The 13,595-nt window shown below is 41.7% G+C and overlaps 1 protein-coding gene across 2 annotated transcripts in view; it reads left to right on the top strand.

Moving 5' to 3' along the window:
- The window catches only part of LOC124146369 (indole-3-acetaldehyde oxidase-like), a 37,566-nt gene extending 25,539 nt beyond the window's left edge, over nt 1–12,027 (top strand). The window contains exons 25-36 of one of the 2 annotated variants that reach the window (XM_048392191.1): nt 461–541; nt 1,432–1,541; nt 2,291–2,404; nt 3,760–3,921; nt 4,796–4,924; nt 6,843–6,973; nt 8,020–8,160; nt 8,930–9,053; nt 9,991–10,087; nt 10,274–10,384; nt 10,905–11,014; nt 11,495–12,027. In XM_048392191.1, coding sequence (XP_048248148.1) covers nt 461–541; nt 1,432–1,541; nt 2,291–2,404; nt 3,760–3,921; nt 4,796–4,924; nt 6,843–6,973; nt 8,020–8,160; nt 8,930–9,053; nt 9,991–10,087; nt 10,274–10,384; nt 10,905–10,972 — 1,268 coding nt within the window. In that variant the 3' untranslated portion in view covers nt 10,973–11,014; nt 11,495–12,027. Of the gene's footprint in view, nt 1–460; nt 542–1,431; nt 1,542–2,290; nt 2,405–3,759; nt 3,922–4,795; nt 4,925–6,842; nt 6,974–8,019; nt 8,161–8,929; nt 9,054–9,990; nt 10,088–10,273; nt 10,385–10,904 lie in introns of both variants that reach the window. The other variant, XM_048392190.1, reaches the window with a different exon arrangement.
- The last annotated feature ends 1,568 nt before the right edge of the window (nt 12,028–13,595 follow it).

Raw genomic sequence — 13,595 nt, 5'->3', positions numbered from 1 at the left:
GGGACCCCGGGGTACAACTGATCCCCAGCAACCCATGCTGGTCGTAAGAGGCGACGAAACGGATCGGTGGTCAGGCTGGGTGACTTGGTTGATGCATGTCATCGTACCCCGATGGCGTTGATCGTTGCTCACAATATCAATCACTGGGTTGTCTGGACCAGACTTGATTATTTACAGGCCGCGTCATAGAGCTGGAATATTGGAGTATAGTGATCTAGACTACCAGTTGTCGGACTTTCATTTTTTGTGGAAGCCTCGGTGACTGATTGGGTTAGATCACTGACTCTGTGTGCTGGCGATTAGGCCTCACTCTGGAAATGTGGGTAGGGACCCCGGACGGGTCTCAACCCAAAAAAGGGTACGAGAACCTGTACTTTACAAAGAAAATGTTATCCCAAATATAACATTTGTTACATGTTAGAAAATATTTGGTTGTTTCTCCAATACATTATGTTGCCAGGCTACTACATCCCCAACTGGAGAATCAAGCTGGTAGCCTGCAGGACGGACAAGGCGGGGACCACCATCATGAGAGCGCCAGGTCAGGGATCCCCAACATCATATTGACAACAAGCAGACCACGGAAACACACCCAGTTATCGCCCTTCCATTACAATCGGAATTGCTCGGTTAAGTCCGCTGAACTGCATTTGATAGGTGTTCGCTTTCGAGATAATATAATCATATCATTATATTAGCATTTGTAAGACGTTTGGAATTTTCCAGCGTGGTACAGGAAACTTGTACCTCAAATGTCAGCCGGGGACATTAAAAAGGCCCATTCTGTAACCAATCCAAAAAGAGTATCTTAATGCAAGGTAAGAAAAATATCAATGTTCGATCCACTCTCAGATGAAATCACGCCCTATTTGGGGATTTTGAATGGAGATGACATATTTGTTCAGCTACAGCTGCAAAACCAGATTTTTTAAAACTAAAAGTATAAGTTTGCATATTTTACAAAGAAAAATGCCCTGCAACACCGTAATATTTGTAGTAGACAAGTTCTTTCTATTTAAAATAGATTGCTCGAAAATTATTTTTCAAGCCAGTTCGTAATTTTTTCGATAAAATCCCTGCCCCCACCCCCCAAAAAAATATCAGTTGAGTCTGTATTCTATTTCATACGGTCGACACGCTTTCAACACAAATCAGTGTAGCCACGTGTGTCTCGTGTATTCATGTACATGTTTGACTCGTAGTATGGTGTGTGGGCGTGTCCCTTACTTCATGTTAAGTGAGTGAGTGAGTATGGTTTTACGCCGCTTTTAGCAATATTCCAGCAATATCACGGCGGGGGACAACAGAAATGGGCTTCACACATTGTACCCATGTCGGAAATCGAACCCGGGTCTTCGGCGTGACGAGCGAACGCTTTAACCACTAGGCTACCCGACTTCATGTTGTATGTCACTGTGCTATATGTTAAAGGGACTCTCCCAGCTGGTCTCCTCATCGAGTCTGTGTTCGAGCACGTGGCCAAGCATCTCAGCCGGAACGTCCTGGAGATCAAGGAGCTGAATCTCTACAAGGCTGGCCAGGTTCCATCATATTTTGTGTTTCTCACCCCATTAAATTTTTCAACCGACTAACCTGTAAATCCAATCTACGAAAAACATAAATGTCTGTTTCATGTCTAACGCCGCACTACGTAATATTCCGGCTATATTACGGTGGTCAGTGAATATTGGAGTCTGGAGAAGACAATCCAGTGACTGATATCATGAGCATGGGTTCACCCAATTGGGATACGATGACATGCATTGAACCAAGTAACCGAGCCTTTCCACCAGATGCACTGCATCGTCTCGTACGACAATATTCTTACCAGGAAGCCCCACAGGTCTTTATGTAAGGGCGCGAGAGTATCAGGAACAAACAGAGATAAGTCTGTCCACATCAAGGCAAGTGACGAAGTATCCTATTCCCAACCCATTTTTCAAGGACTTTGGGAAATAATATGTGAAGCACAAAGATACAAAAAGTCGGAATTACAGGCGTTGATGACAAATAGCATAGCGCGGTTTGAGATATTTTTAAGCCAACTGGAACGTCATGATTATAAGAAATGAGCAGTTTCAAGACTTAATGTATAAAACACTTATCTTTAACATTCATTAATACAGTACGGGTATGACACAAATTCGTAAAAAGATTCTTTTAGAAAGTTTCAAGTTTTGTTTAATGTAACTAGAGACAATCTTGGTCTCAAGTGAAGTGAATGTTGTTTAACTTAAAAATGAACTCCAATGACATGAATGAATATAATTAATTTTCTTTGTTGTCTCAGACTGACCTTCGTGGCCATGAACTGACATATTGCACCTTGAGGAAACTATGGACAGATCTACAGCAGTGGGCGGATGTTGCCAGACGCAAGAACGAGGTCAACAGTTTCAATAAGGTACAGTAGCTCACACATCTTCTTCAGCAGTAACTTATAAATACAGTGAGACCTGGTATTTTCCACGATGGGTGAGTGAGTGAGTGAGTGAGTGAGTATGGTTTTACGCCGCTGTTAGATATATTCCAGCAATATCACGGCAGGGGACACCAGAAATGGGCTTCACACATAGTACCCAAGTCGGGAATCGAACCCGGGTCTTCGGCGTGACGAGCGAACGCTTTAACCACTAGGCTACCCGACCGTCCCTTTTCCACGCTGGATGGACAACCAGTTTCATGTTGAAATTATAGCATTGGTGCACAAATGAGTAATACTAAATTTGGCAAACAAATGACCGAGCAAGGAGCAAAGTAAGCGCCTGCATTCTGATATAAGTTTCCTAAAATCAGAATCAGCATCATATAACATATTCTTTGTACAGAAAATCTGGTGTTATTATTGTTATTATTATATACAGATATAATAAATGCAGCAAAAAGGGTTCGTTTGATCCTGACACAGTTAGGCTGGTTAGGCCCATCATCAGCTCAGGGCCCTTTTCCACTCTACACGCAGCCCAGACAGCGATTGGGACTTCTCACAGGAAGTGCTGCCATGTCGAACCAACTCAGAACTTTTCGGAGAATGTGAAGACTCCCCAACGCTGCATCCTTCTGCATTACCCAGATTGTCAGAAGGGCTGTATTCCTGGCAGCAAACTCGGGTACTCTCCCAATGGCAGTCAACAGATTGGGAGCTACCAAACCTAGGCACTGAGAACAATGTGGAGTCTGACATTCGATGCACTGGTCGTTCAGATAGCCTCTAGCCTCTGGGCCGATTGTTATGGCACTTCGCTTGGTTGATACTCATATCTGTACCTTCCAGCAGTACAGAACCGTCAACAAAATCAACATTGAGATTATGTGAAATGCCTCGTTTTCAACATGAGTCTTGACGATGTTCACCATCAGAGGACCATCAGACAAATAAATGTGGGCAAAAGTGCTCAGTACTATTCTGTCATGAAGAGCCTGTACGTTAATCATTATTATTATTATTATCATCATTATCATCATCATTATTATTATTATTATTATTATTATTGTTGTTGTTGTTATTAGAGTTTCAACATGAAGTAAACACTAATGTGCTGTGACGCTTTTACTAGTGTCGCATATGATATTATCTCACTCGGTTAAGAAAGAGAAACCTCTTTGCGACATCCGTTTGGTGAAACCAATCTGACACACATACACTCATGTGTTAATCAAAACTGGAAATGCTAAACTGGTTAAATGGACACAGCAATTGATACCATGATCACTATGTTTGTGAGACACATGCAGTTGGAATTATTATACTTTTAATAGGCTAACCAATGGAAGAAACGTGGGTTGACGATGACGCCGGTGAAGTATGGGATGTTGTACATGGGGTCGGGCTTCACCGTCGACGTTGCCATCTATGCCCGAGACGGCACCGTTACTGTCGTCCAGGGAGGCGTTGAGATGGGACAGGGATTATTCACCAAGGTGTGTAGACATATTTGTTAGCTTCACTCCCTCTTGAACTTCGGTCGATGTAAATAAACAATAAATACAATTATGATAATACAATACAATACACAATGCAATATATTTGTTGTTTCCAAAGTCCCACGCCATCAGGATGCGATGACACAAAATCAACACCAATTGTGGTGAGTGAGTTGGGTTTAACGCCGCTTTTAACAGTATTCCAGTTATATCGCGGCGTGTCAGCTTAATGTTGGAGGAAAGCAGGTCTCAGACGTTTACCTCCTTGGAGAAACCCACGAGCACGGGTATGGTGCTGACAAACCTAGAAACATAATCGGGGCGAACCGGGATTCGAACCCACAATCATAGGTTTCTGGCGTGCCCAAGGGACGCAACTCTGCACAGCGAATCGCGGCGCTTTAGACTACTGGGCCACCAGTGTCCCCAACACCAATTGTAACTCGTAATCCTCACAAGAGAATGCAATACCTAACAAAACCAAGAATGCAATTCGATACAAATTTGAATGCTATTATATCATTAGAAAATACAACAATAATGCAATGCAATACAATCCATAACGATCCTCTTAAATGCAGTACAATACAATACCATGCAATACCATGTAATACAATGCAATCTCGTGATTAGCTTACATATTTTCCTATCCATGCTTGTCGTAAAAGGCGACTAACGGGATCGGGAGGCCAGGTTCGCTGACTTGGTTGATGCATGTCATCGTATCCAAGTTGCGTGGATCGATGCTCATGATGTCAATCGCTTGATTGTCTGGTACAGACTCGATTATTTACAGACCGCCGTCATATAGCTAGAATATTGCTGAGTGCAGAGTTAAACAACAAACAAACAAACCTATTTTTACTTCTAGGTTGCGCAAGCGGTGGCCATGACATTGGGCATCCCCGTGAGCAAGGTGAAGGTCCTGCCTAACCAGTCTCACACAACAGCCAACAGCTTTTTGTCTGGGGGAAGCACAGCCAGTGAAATATCAGTCATGGTAAGACAAATTGGATTCAGGATTTTCGTTTAAGTATCAATACTTTTATCAATGCATGTTTTGTGTCCAAAAGACGCGGTGACCATAGATAAACTTACATCTCTTTCTTCAGAGGTTCAAGAAGATTTGTCAGGAATGAAAGCAAGATTAATGATATCTGAAGTTTACTGAGAAACCAATATATGAAATCCTGGACTTTCTCCTAGATCCAAGTAAAACTTTGACATTCATGACAGAAGTAGGCATCACCATGAACACCAATTGTGTTCCCCCACTTGCTAAACTGTTTCTCTTATCACATCTGATTATTAAATCAGAATGGCAAAATCAAAACGCGAGAATTTGGCCAAGAACTTGTTTCAAGTAAATCGATAGTCTGGTAACATTTAATTCCTTGCAAATCGCAATTCTCTTCCACTGATTGTCATCCCTGAACGTGAAATTATAGTGACCAGTGACAAAACGTTCCCTTTGATATATGTCGAGCAGTATCCAAGCGGCTTTAGCCTTTGGTGTCGACATTTCACACCTTTTGAGATACAATCCAAAGAAAAAATCAAAGATCGTCACACGACTCTTGCTCAAAGGTCGATTAATCTGGGTTGCGGCATTCGAGGCCTCGGTAATTTAAAAGCTTTCAAAACATATTATGATGGACATGCGGAGAACATTTCTAAATCTGATGCACACGTGACCAAAAAATGATGTCCGATGAAATTCCCTATTTTGACTTGTATTACATGTACCCGTGTTTGTTCAGGTGAACAATTGACTTGCCTTTGCATGTGTTGCGACGGGTGCCACAGGTGGGGGCAGGATAGCTCACCTTTTCCTGGTATCGTCGCTATTTTAGAAAACATAAAAAAATATGGACATTTTCATATTTTCCCTATTTGTTAGTCATTTCATAAACGTATATATATATATATATATATATATATATATATATATATATATATATATATATATATATATATATGATTATGATATAGTTGGAATCGTACAATGGAATCTGCTTTTAGTAGAGATTTCTTATGATCATGGATATTGCCTTGTCTCTTTTATTAAACTTTATCATTGTCTATTTAATGCGAAGACATCGTTCTGTTCATTGTCAATTGACCCCTGAAGATCCGGGGTAGAAAGAGTCTTCAGCAACCCATGCTTGCCGTAAAAGGCGACTATGCTTGTCGTAAGAGGCGACTAACGGGATCGAGTGGTCAGGCTCGCTGATTTGGTTGAAGCATGTCATCGATCCCAATTGCGTGGATCGATGCTCATGATATCAATCACTGGATTGTCTGGTCCAGACTCGATTATTTACAGACCGCCGTCATATAGCTGAAATATTGCTGAATGCGGCGTAAAACAACAAACCAACCAACCAATCATCGTCAATTATCCAATCTATCGTATCTCCATTATATTATGATAGAAGCCCTGGATCCTTTCGCTAGCAGATCGTCAGCTTCTCCATTTTCTCATCAGCAAGTTCCCACAGAATGTATCTCTCGCTGGTTGTAATAACCAATCAGATATGCATTCAAATGTCTGATTCAAGAGTTACGCCCCTTCTACAAAATTCCAAAACATTGATAGGACGGCTAGTTTTAGCATTGTAATTTGCAGCGGAATCTAAACGAGTGGGTTGAAGGTACCGTAAACTACGGTTATAACGAACACGCTTATAACGAACTGACGGATATAACTAACTTACTTTTTGGTCCCGACTATTTGCTGTAGTTATGCTGTATATATGCTTATAACGAACTACAGCTATAACGAACTAAAATTAGTAGTCCCTTTGAGTTCGTTATAACCGTAGTTTACTGTATTTAAAATGCACCATGAATGGAATATGTAATACCCTTGATCGTCGAGGATGCAAATGGTTATACCTCTACTACGTGTCCTACAGTCTGCCCTGAAGTGTTGTGAGATCCTGAAGGAGAGAATGGCACCAGTCCGTGAAACCAACCCTGATTCTGACTGGGAGGCACTGGTGAAAGCGTGTGACTTGGCGGGAATAGAACTCACTGCAAAGCACAAGTAAGTCTGGCGTTATATATAATAATATTATTATACGTTTGCCAGCACCTCACCCGTGCTCGTGTCTTTCACCCAAATGGTAAACATCTGAGACCTGCATCATTTCGAGATTTCCTTCCACTGTTGAAAGCGGCGTCAAAATCTAAACTCACTCACTCATATTACAACAGTTGATCTTGCCAGGGAGACAATGGCATTGAACTTTAACCCAATCCAAACTCCCATAACACTCAGAAGAAATAATCATCGACTGCTAATTTCAAGCTTTGGTAATCCCAAAACGATGCTTATGTAATAATGCAATATTTAGAGACGCATAGGTTTCCACTCTTAATTCCTTGGACAAGGTGTTCAGAAACAAACATTTAGTGTCGTGTGCAAACAAGAAATTAACTGTGACGTAATTAGGCTTTCCAGCATTTTATGTTGCACGTTGTTATAGCAAATCTTATAACCCCACCCCCCCACTCCAGTCTCCTCGACATGGGTAATATTGTTTACTTAGATGAGTTTTTGCTCATCTCTTGGCGAACACCTGGTATCATCAGTATTTGAGACTGATTTGATGATGTCCATGATGTAGTTGGATGATAGATGGAGATAGAGATTTCTTTTTGATAGTGAAAAACGTCTTCAACTTGCACCAACTTGGCCTCTCATATTAAGCCGGACCCGTGAAGACCCGGGGTAGATTAGGTCCTCAGCAACCCATGCTTGCCGTAAAAGCGACCATGCTTGTAAGAGGCAAGAAACGGGACCGAGTGGTCAGGCTCGCTGACTTTGCTGATGCATGTCATCGTATCCCAAGTGCGTGGATCAATGCTCATGATGTCAACCACTGGATTGTCCGGTCCAAACTCGATTATTTACGGACCGCCGTCATATAGCTGGAATATTGCGGAGTGCGGCGTTAAACAACCAACAAACAAACATACAAACAAACAAACAAACATTAAGCCTACACACTGTGTTATTGAGAATACTTTACCCAAAGCGCGTTTCACCTAACTCACCCTTTACACCATAATTTTTACCTTGTGCCCTAGATCTGTCCCCAAGAAGAAGGACGGACCCGGGGAGTTCCACTACTTCACGTATTGTGTGGGGGTGACGGAGGTGGAGTTGGACGTCCTCACCGGGGAGAACCAGGTCCGGAGGGTCGATATACTCTTCGACTGTGGAGAGAGGTAGGTTCATGCGTACTGTGTAAATTTATAACGCCAAGGTCAGAGAGTAACCAGTCTCGATTATCCCCCGAAACTGATTCTATTGAGGAAAGTGATGACATTTAATGGATGGATCACTGACATCAGTGATGACACAAGGTGATGACATCACTAAGTTATCCTTTATTGATTCATACATCGGAAAACTCAGCTTGTTCTTATCTGGACTAATATGGATTATAGTGCTATTACACTCAGATACCATGCTGCAGTTTAACATGAATACCCCACTCAGACAGCGTATACTGACTCCGAGCCTACCAGTCCTTGTTTTAGCACCTTAATGCTGAGAACCAGACAGGGTAACAAAAAGGTACCACATTTTAACGTCTTTTAGTATGACGCGGCCGGGTGGACGCTCTACCACTGGACCACGGAGGCGGTCAAGGCTATGTGGGAAAAAGGTGGTTACGTATTCCCACTAATTAATAAACGCCGTGTAATTAAGTGACTCAAATACATGCTTCTTGGTTTTGTATCATTTAAATTTGGTGGTGAGATACGGTTCTTTATATTTTCATAATTGTCAAGACAACCCTATATTCGTTTGTCTTGTGTATCTCGAGGAAAGTTTATAATATGTTAGAAAGATAAGCGGTGCTCAGAAATTCTGTTTCTACTGTGTTTCACCAAGATGTTATAGTTAATACGAAACGTATCCCCATCATAATTATGCACATAGAATCCACCAATCCTTACACAATTGAACCAGAAATGTCTGAACTTGCAGCCTGAACCCTACTATCGACATTGGTCAGATCGAAGGTGCCTATGTGATGGGGCTGGGAAACCTGCTGACAGAGAACATCATCTACGACCCGGAGACAGGAGCAGTGCTGACTGATGGCACCTGGGTGAGGGCTATATATACTTACCCCTCACCCCCAACCCGTCACAAACTGTTTTACTGTCCTTTGTCGACAGGTATTTTAATAATATTTAGCTTGTTTTCGTCGCAATATGGCTGCAATATTGCCCATGTGATGTAAAATCATAACTCACTAACCCCACCACCCCGTCAGTGCGTTTAACATACACGCGCATTTTGAACTAATTTCATAATTCTGCGAATATCATGAAATACCTTTAAGAAAACTTTAAAGTAATTTGTTGACTGAACATGTTAGATGTTCCGAAGACATATGATTCTGGTGTTTGAATGGCATTTAGGAGTGATACGGATAAGGAAAAAAATTAACTTCTTTATCATGAGGAACACAACGTTTCGAGGTATATACTTACTCCTTCATCAGGTGAATAAGTGCTATGAGAACATACATATGTACCTGTAAGAGCAACAAAAGTGATAAGATAACAAAGGTGGAAACTTAACATGGGAGGCCAACAGTTAATTGGCGCTGATAGGTGATTAGCAGTAGACAAATGGAAGTCAACGGTGAACAGTTTATTAACGCTGACAGGCGATTGCGATGACAACTTGAAGCCAGGACTTAAATTATCACTGATTGGTTATGGACAATGGACAATGGGCAAACGGGAGGCCGGGAAATAATTATCCAGCTGGCCATTGTCCATTGCTAATTACCCTTGGTCTCCCGTTGTTCATTGCCCATAATACTGTTCCTCATAATAAAGAAGCTGACATCCATAAATTCTCTTCCTTATATGTTTCTGGGTTCAAAATGTTCTGCTCGTTATAGAAACAAACCGTTTTGCATGACTTCAATCGTCTGTCAAACGTCCCTCCTCCACCCCACCCCATCTCACAGGTTAGTTAGGGGTGGGTGTTTGTACTGAAAGCGAAGAGACATGTACTTTCTTATCACACAGGAATACAAGCCCCCCACCACTAAAGACATCCCTGTGGACATACGCATCAGACTGTTGCCTGATGCTCCTAATCCCTACGGAGTTAAAGCATCGAAGGGTAGGTGCTTCATTCCATAAAGTTAGTTTAATAAATAAATAAAATACACTGTCTATAGTGATGTCTGGTATCGTCATTCCATTATTGTTCAATTAATTATTCTACCATGAATTTAGAAAATACTCGATCGTGATTGGTCAGTAAGAGGTTTCAAATCACCGTAATCCCTTACTATGTATTCCCCAGCCTCCGGTGAGCCTCCTATTGTCTTGGCTACCGGAGCACTGTACGCCTTGAAGCAGGCAATGGAAGAGGCCAGGTTTGATCTGACGTCAAACAAAGAGTTCCAGCCAACAGGTAACATAATATGCTTTGTTTGTTTGTTTAATATTGTTTAACGCCGCACTCAGCAATCTCCCAGCTATATAACGCCGGTCTGTAAATAATTGAGTCTGGACCAGTCAATCCAGTGATTGACATCATGAGCTTCGATCCACGCTATTTGGACCGCGTGTTCAGCCTCGATTATTAACAGACCACCGTCATATAGCTGGAATATTACCGAGTGCGGCGTTAATCAACAAACAAACACACGATGTATGACAGCAGAGAAGTATGTTTTGTGTTGCCGTAACATGATAACAGGTAATACATATCCACTGAATGATGAGCTGAGGTGAACTATGGTTAAACGTCGCGTGTAGATTATTGCGCTTTTATAGCGACGTACACGTATGTGTAATGCCGAGATCAAGGCAGGGTAACAAAAAGTACCATCTTTTAACGTACCATCTTCCGCTCTCCGGACAGACGCTCCATCAACTGGACACTTTCGAGCCATGGTTGTGTAATGTTTCTAATGCATCTCCATTTCCAGTGGCGCCGTACACGGTGGAGCGACTGATGCTGGGGTGCGGTGTCCATGTTGATAAACTCGTGTTGTGAGGGATGTCTCCGTCGGGGAAGTTTGAGGATGAACATGTTCACTATAGCGGGGATGTATGCAACTACATATTACTATTACTGTGTCTTGAACCAGATAGGCACTCAGTAACAGATTTCATATCCCGCACAGTTAACGTGCTATCACAACACGAGAATCGTGGATATTAACCCATGATCATCGGATCCTGTCACGACAAAGGGACGTAACTCTGCACAGAGACTTGCAGCGCCTTAGATGATTCATTTGTTAATACATATATCAGACGAAAATGAGTCTGATATTAACATAATTATATGTATTTTTTTGCATCGTGTTTGACATTAGATTTATTAAGAAAATGAAATACGATGTAGCATATTATGTGCACAGATCGTTGATTCAACGGAAATTCCAATTTATGAGACGTTTTGAATAAAGGATAAAACCTAGGATGATCAGATGTTTCCTACAGCTCCTCTACACATAATTACAATTTAGCCATTCACATCACCTTACGTTGCGTTGCCGCCACGTATATTATGTACAGTATACATGCTATTTTGGTGGATCAAGGGATGTCAATTATAAAACTGAACTTAAGAAAATAGTGTATTGAGTACACCCACATCATTCTCTTAAACTTGTCTTCATTCCATAAAACGAAACCCGTTAATCGTTAATCGGTCCTAATTCACAGATTTCCGGATTAACGAATCAAAATGACCGAGAAGATTTTAATGTTCCTAACAGTAAAGCCCGAAAAACCAGGTTTCAGGACTAGCGAGTTTCCTCTGTACACTACCCTTGATACTATTATTAGAAAAAGGACAAGGCCAACAGGAAATGTTTTTAGGCTTTGGCGCGTCACTTAATCCAGCCCAAGTCATTTGTATTGCCAATGAAAGATAAACTTTTCAAATTCCTGCGTCATATTATAGTAACCAGACTCTGTTTAATTATCTATGCTTGACAACTGACTTTGTTTTAAAGAGTTCAATATGTGCCCAGTTGTGTTTGTTGGTATGCTTGGTGGAATAAATAAAAAAAGAATTCCTCACTCATTGTTTTCAATAAAAAAATGTAAACTCCTACACCCTCTTCACATTTGGAGAAACTTCCGGGTTAGAATATTTCTCAAGCATCCGAACATCCTGTGCTTGTCGTAAGAAGCAACTAACGGGATCGGGCGCTCAAGCTCGCAGACTTGGTTGATGCATGTCATCGTATTCCAATTGCGTGGATCGATGCTCATGATGTCAATCACTGAATTGTCTGGTCCAGACTCGATTATTTATAGACCGCCGTCAAATAGTTGGAATATTGGTGAATGCGGCGTTAAACAAACAAACAAACACACACACAACAAACAAACAACGTAAGAGCTGACAAATGAGGATCGGGTGGTCAGGCTCCATGATTTTGGTGATTGTGTGTCATCGTGCCACGACAGATGACGTGGGTTCTTGCCACACTCACTTCACTATAAAGGCGTTAATGAGATGTCCGATCAGTCCTTGTTTTAGCCCCGGGCAGGGTAACAACAAGTACCATCTTTTAACGTCTTTTGGTATGAAGAGGCCGGGGATCGAACCCCGGACCCTCCGCTCTCTACCTAGACCAGGGAGAATCTTGTAGAATGAAAAATAGTCCAAATTGCTTAAACTTTATATTTCACTTTATATCTATAAGGAATTATTCAAGATCAGTTTCCAGACCATATCCATTTGAATTTTCAACGTTAATCACGTGGAGTGATTCGGGTATATTTACAGTCGATTTGAACAGTATTCAGTTATATCATGGCGATTTGGTATGACACAGAAGGACAGGAATCGTAATCAGGACACACGACCAGCATTTCGGCATCTTTCCGAGACAAGGAAGTAAACTGACTGTAAAAGTCCAGTTTCAACCCTTGCCGAACAAGGCCGAAATATCACTTGCATTTGCTTGAAACAAAATGGAGGCGCCAATTGATTTCGATTTGATCAATAATCAAGATCCATATTGTAATAAAACGGGTCTTACATCGCGAAGTGCATCAAATCACGTGAGCACATTGATTAATCTGTTGTCGCTAAGTTGACGGTACACATGCTTTTCAAATTCTGCAATCAACAGAATTCTGCACGGCAATCTACGAACCGAATGTTGATTTCGTTACGCGGTTTTGATTGGACTATGCATAGACTCGTTAGTCCAGCCAAAATGTAACAGTTACTCCATAGTTGCGGCCTAGTTGGACTGGACGTTTATAGTCAGTGAACTCCCTTGCCTCGGGAACTTGGCTAGAGGCATGAGTGTTTCTGTTTTGAAGTAGTACTGCATATGGCATGTATGGTCCCAAACTGGAAGTGATATTTTGGCAATATTCCTCATTATGTTTGGCAATGTACTAGTCTGGGTATGAGATTGTAGGCATGCATTTCACCAAACAAAAAGATAATAATGGTATGACGCTGGAAATGTCTGGGGATGCTACTGTTGTTGCAAGTAGTCTTGCAAACACAATTCGAGCTGTTTAGGAGTCGACTGACGATGCAGGGGGCACGGGTGGCCCAGTCGTCTAAGGCGACGCGATTCGCTGTGCAGAGTTGCGTCCCTTGGGCACGCCAGAAATCTATGATTGTGGGTTCGAATCCC

Source organism: Haliotis rufescens, unplaced genomic scaffold, assembly GCF_023055435.1.
Source record: "Haliotis rufescens isolate VD_foot unplaced genomic scaffold, xgHalRufe1.0.p SCAF_11, whole genome shotgun sequence".
NCBI classification, from domain to species: domain Eukaryota; kingdom Metazoa; phylum Mollusca; class Gastropoda; order Lepetellida; family Haliotidae; genus Haliotis; species Haliotis rufescens.
The sequence above is the reverse complement of the archived record's forward strand: the minus strand, read 5'-3'. Positions and strand labels throughout refer to the sequence as shown.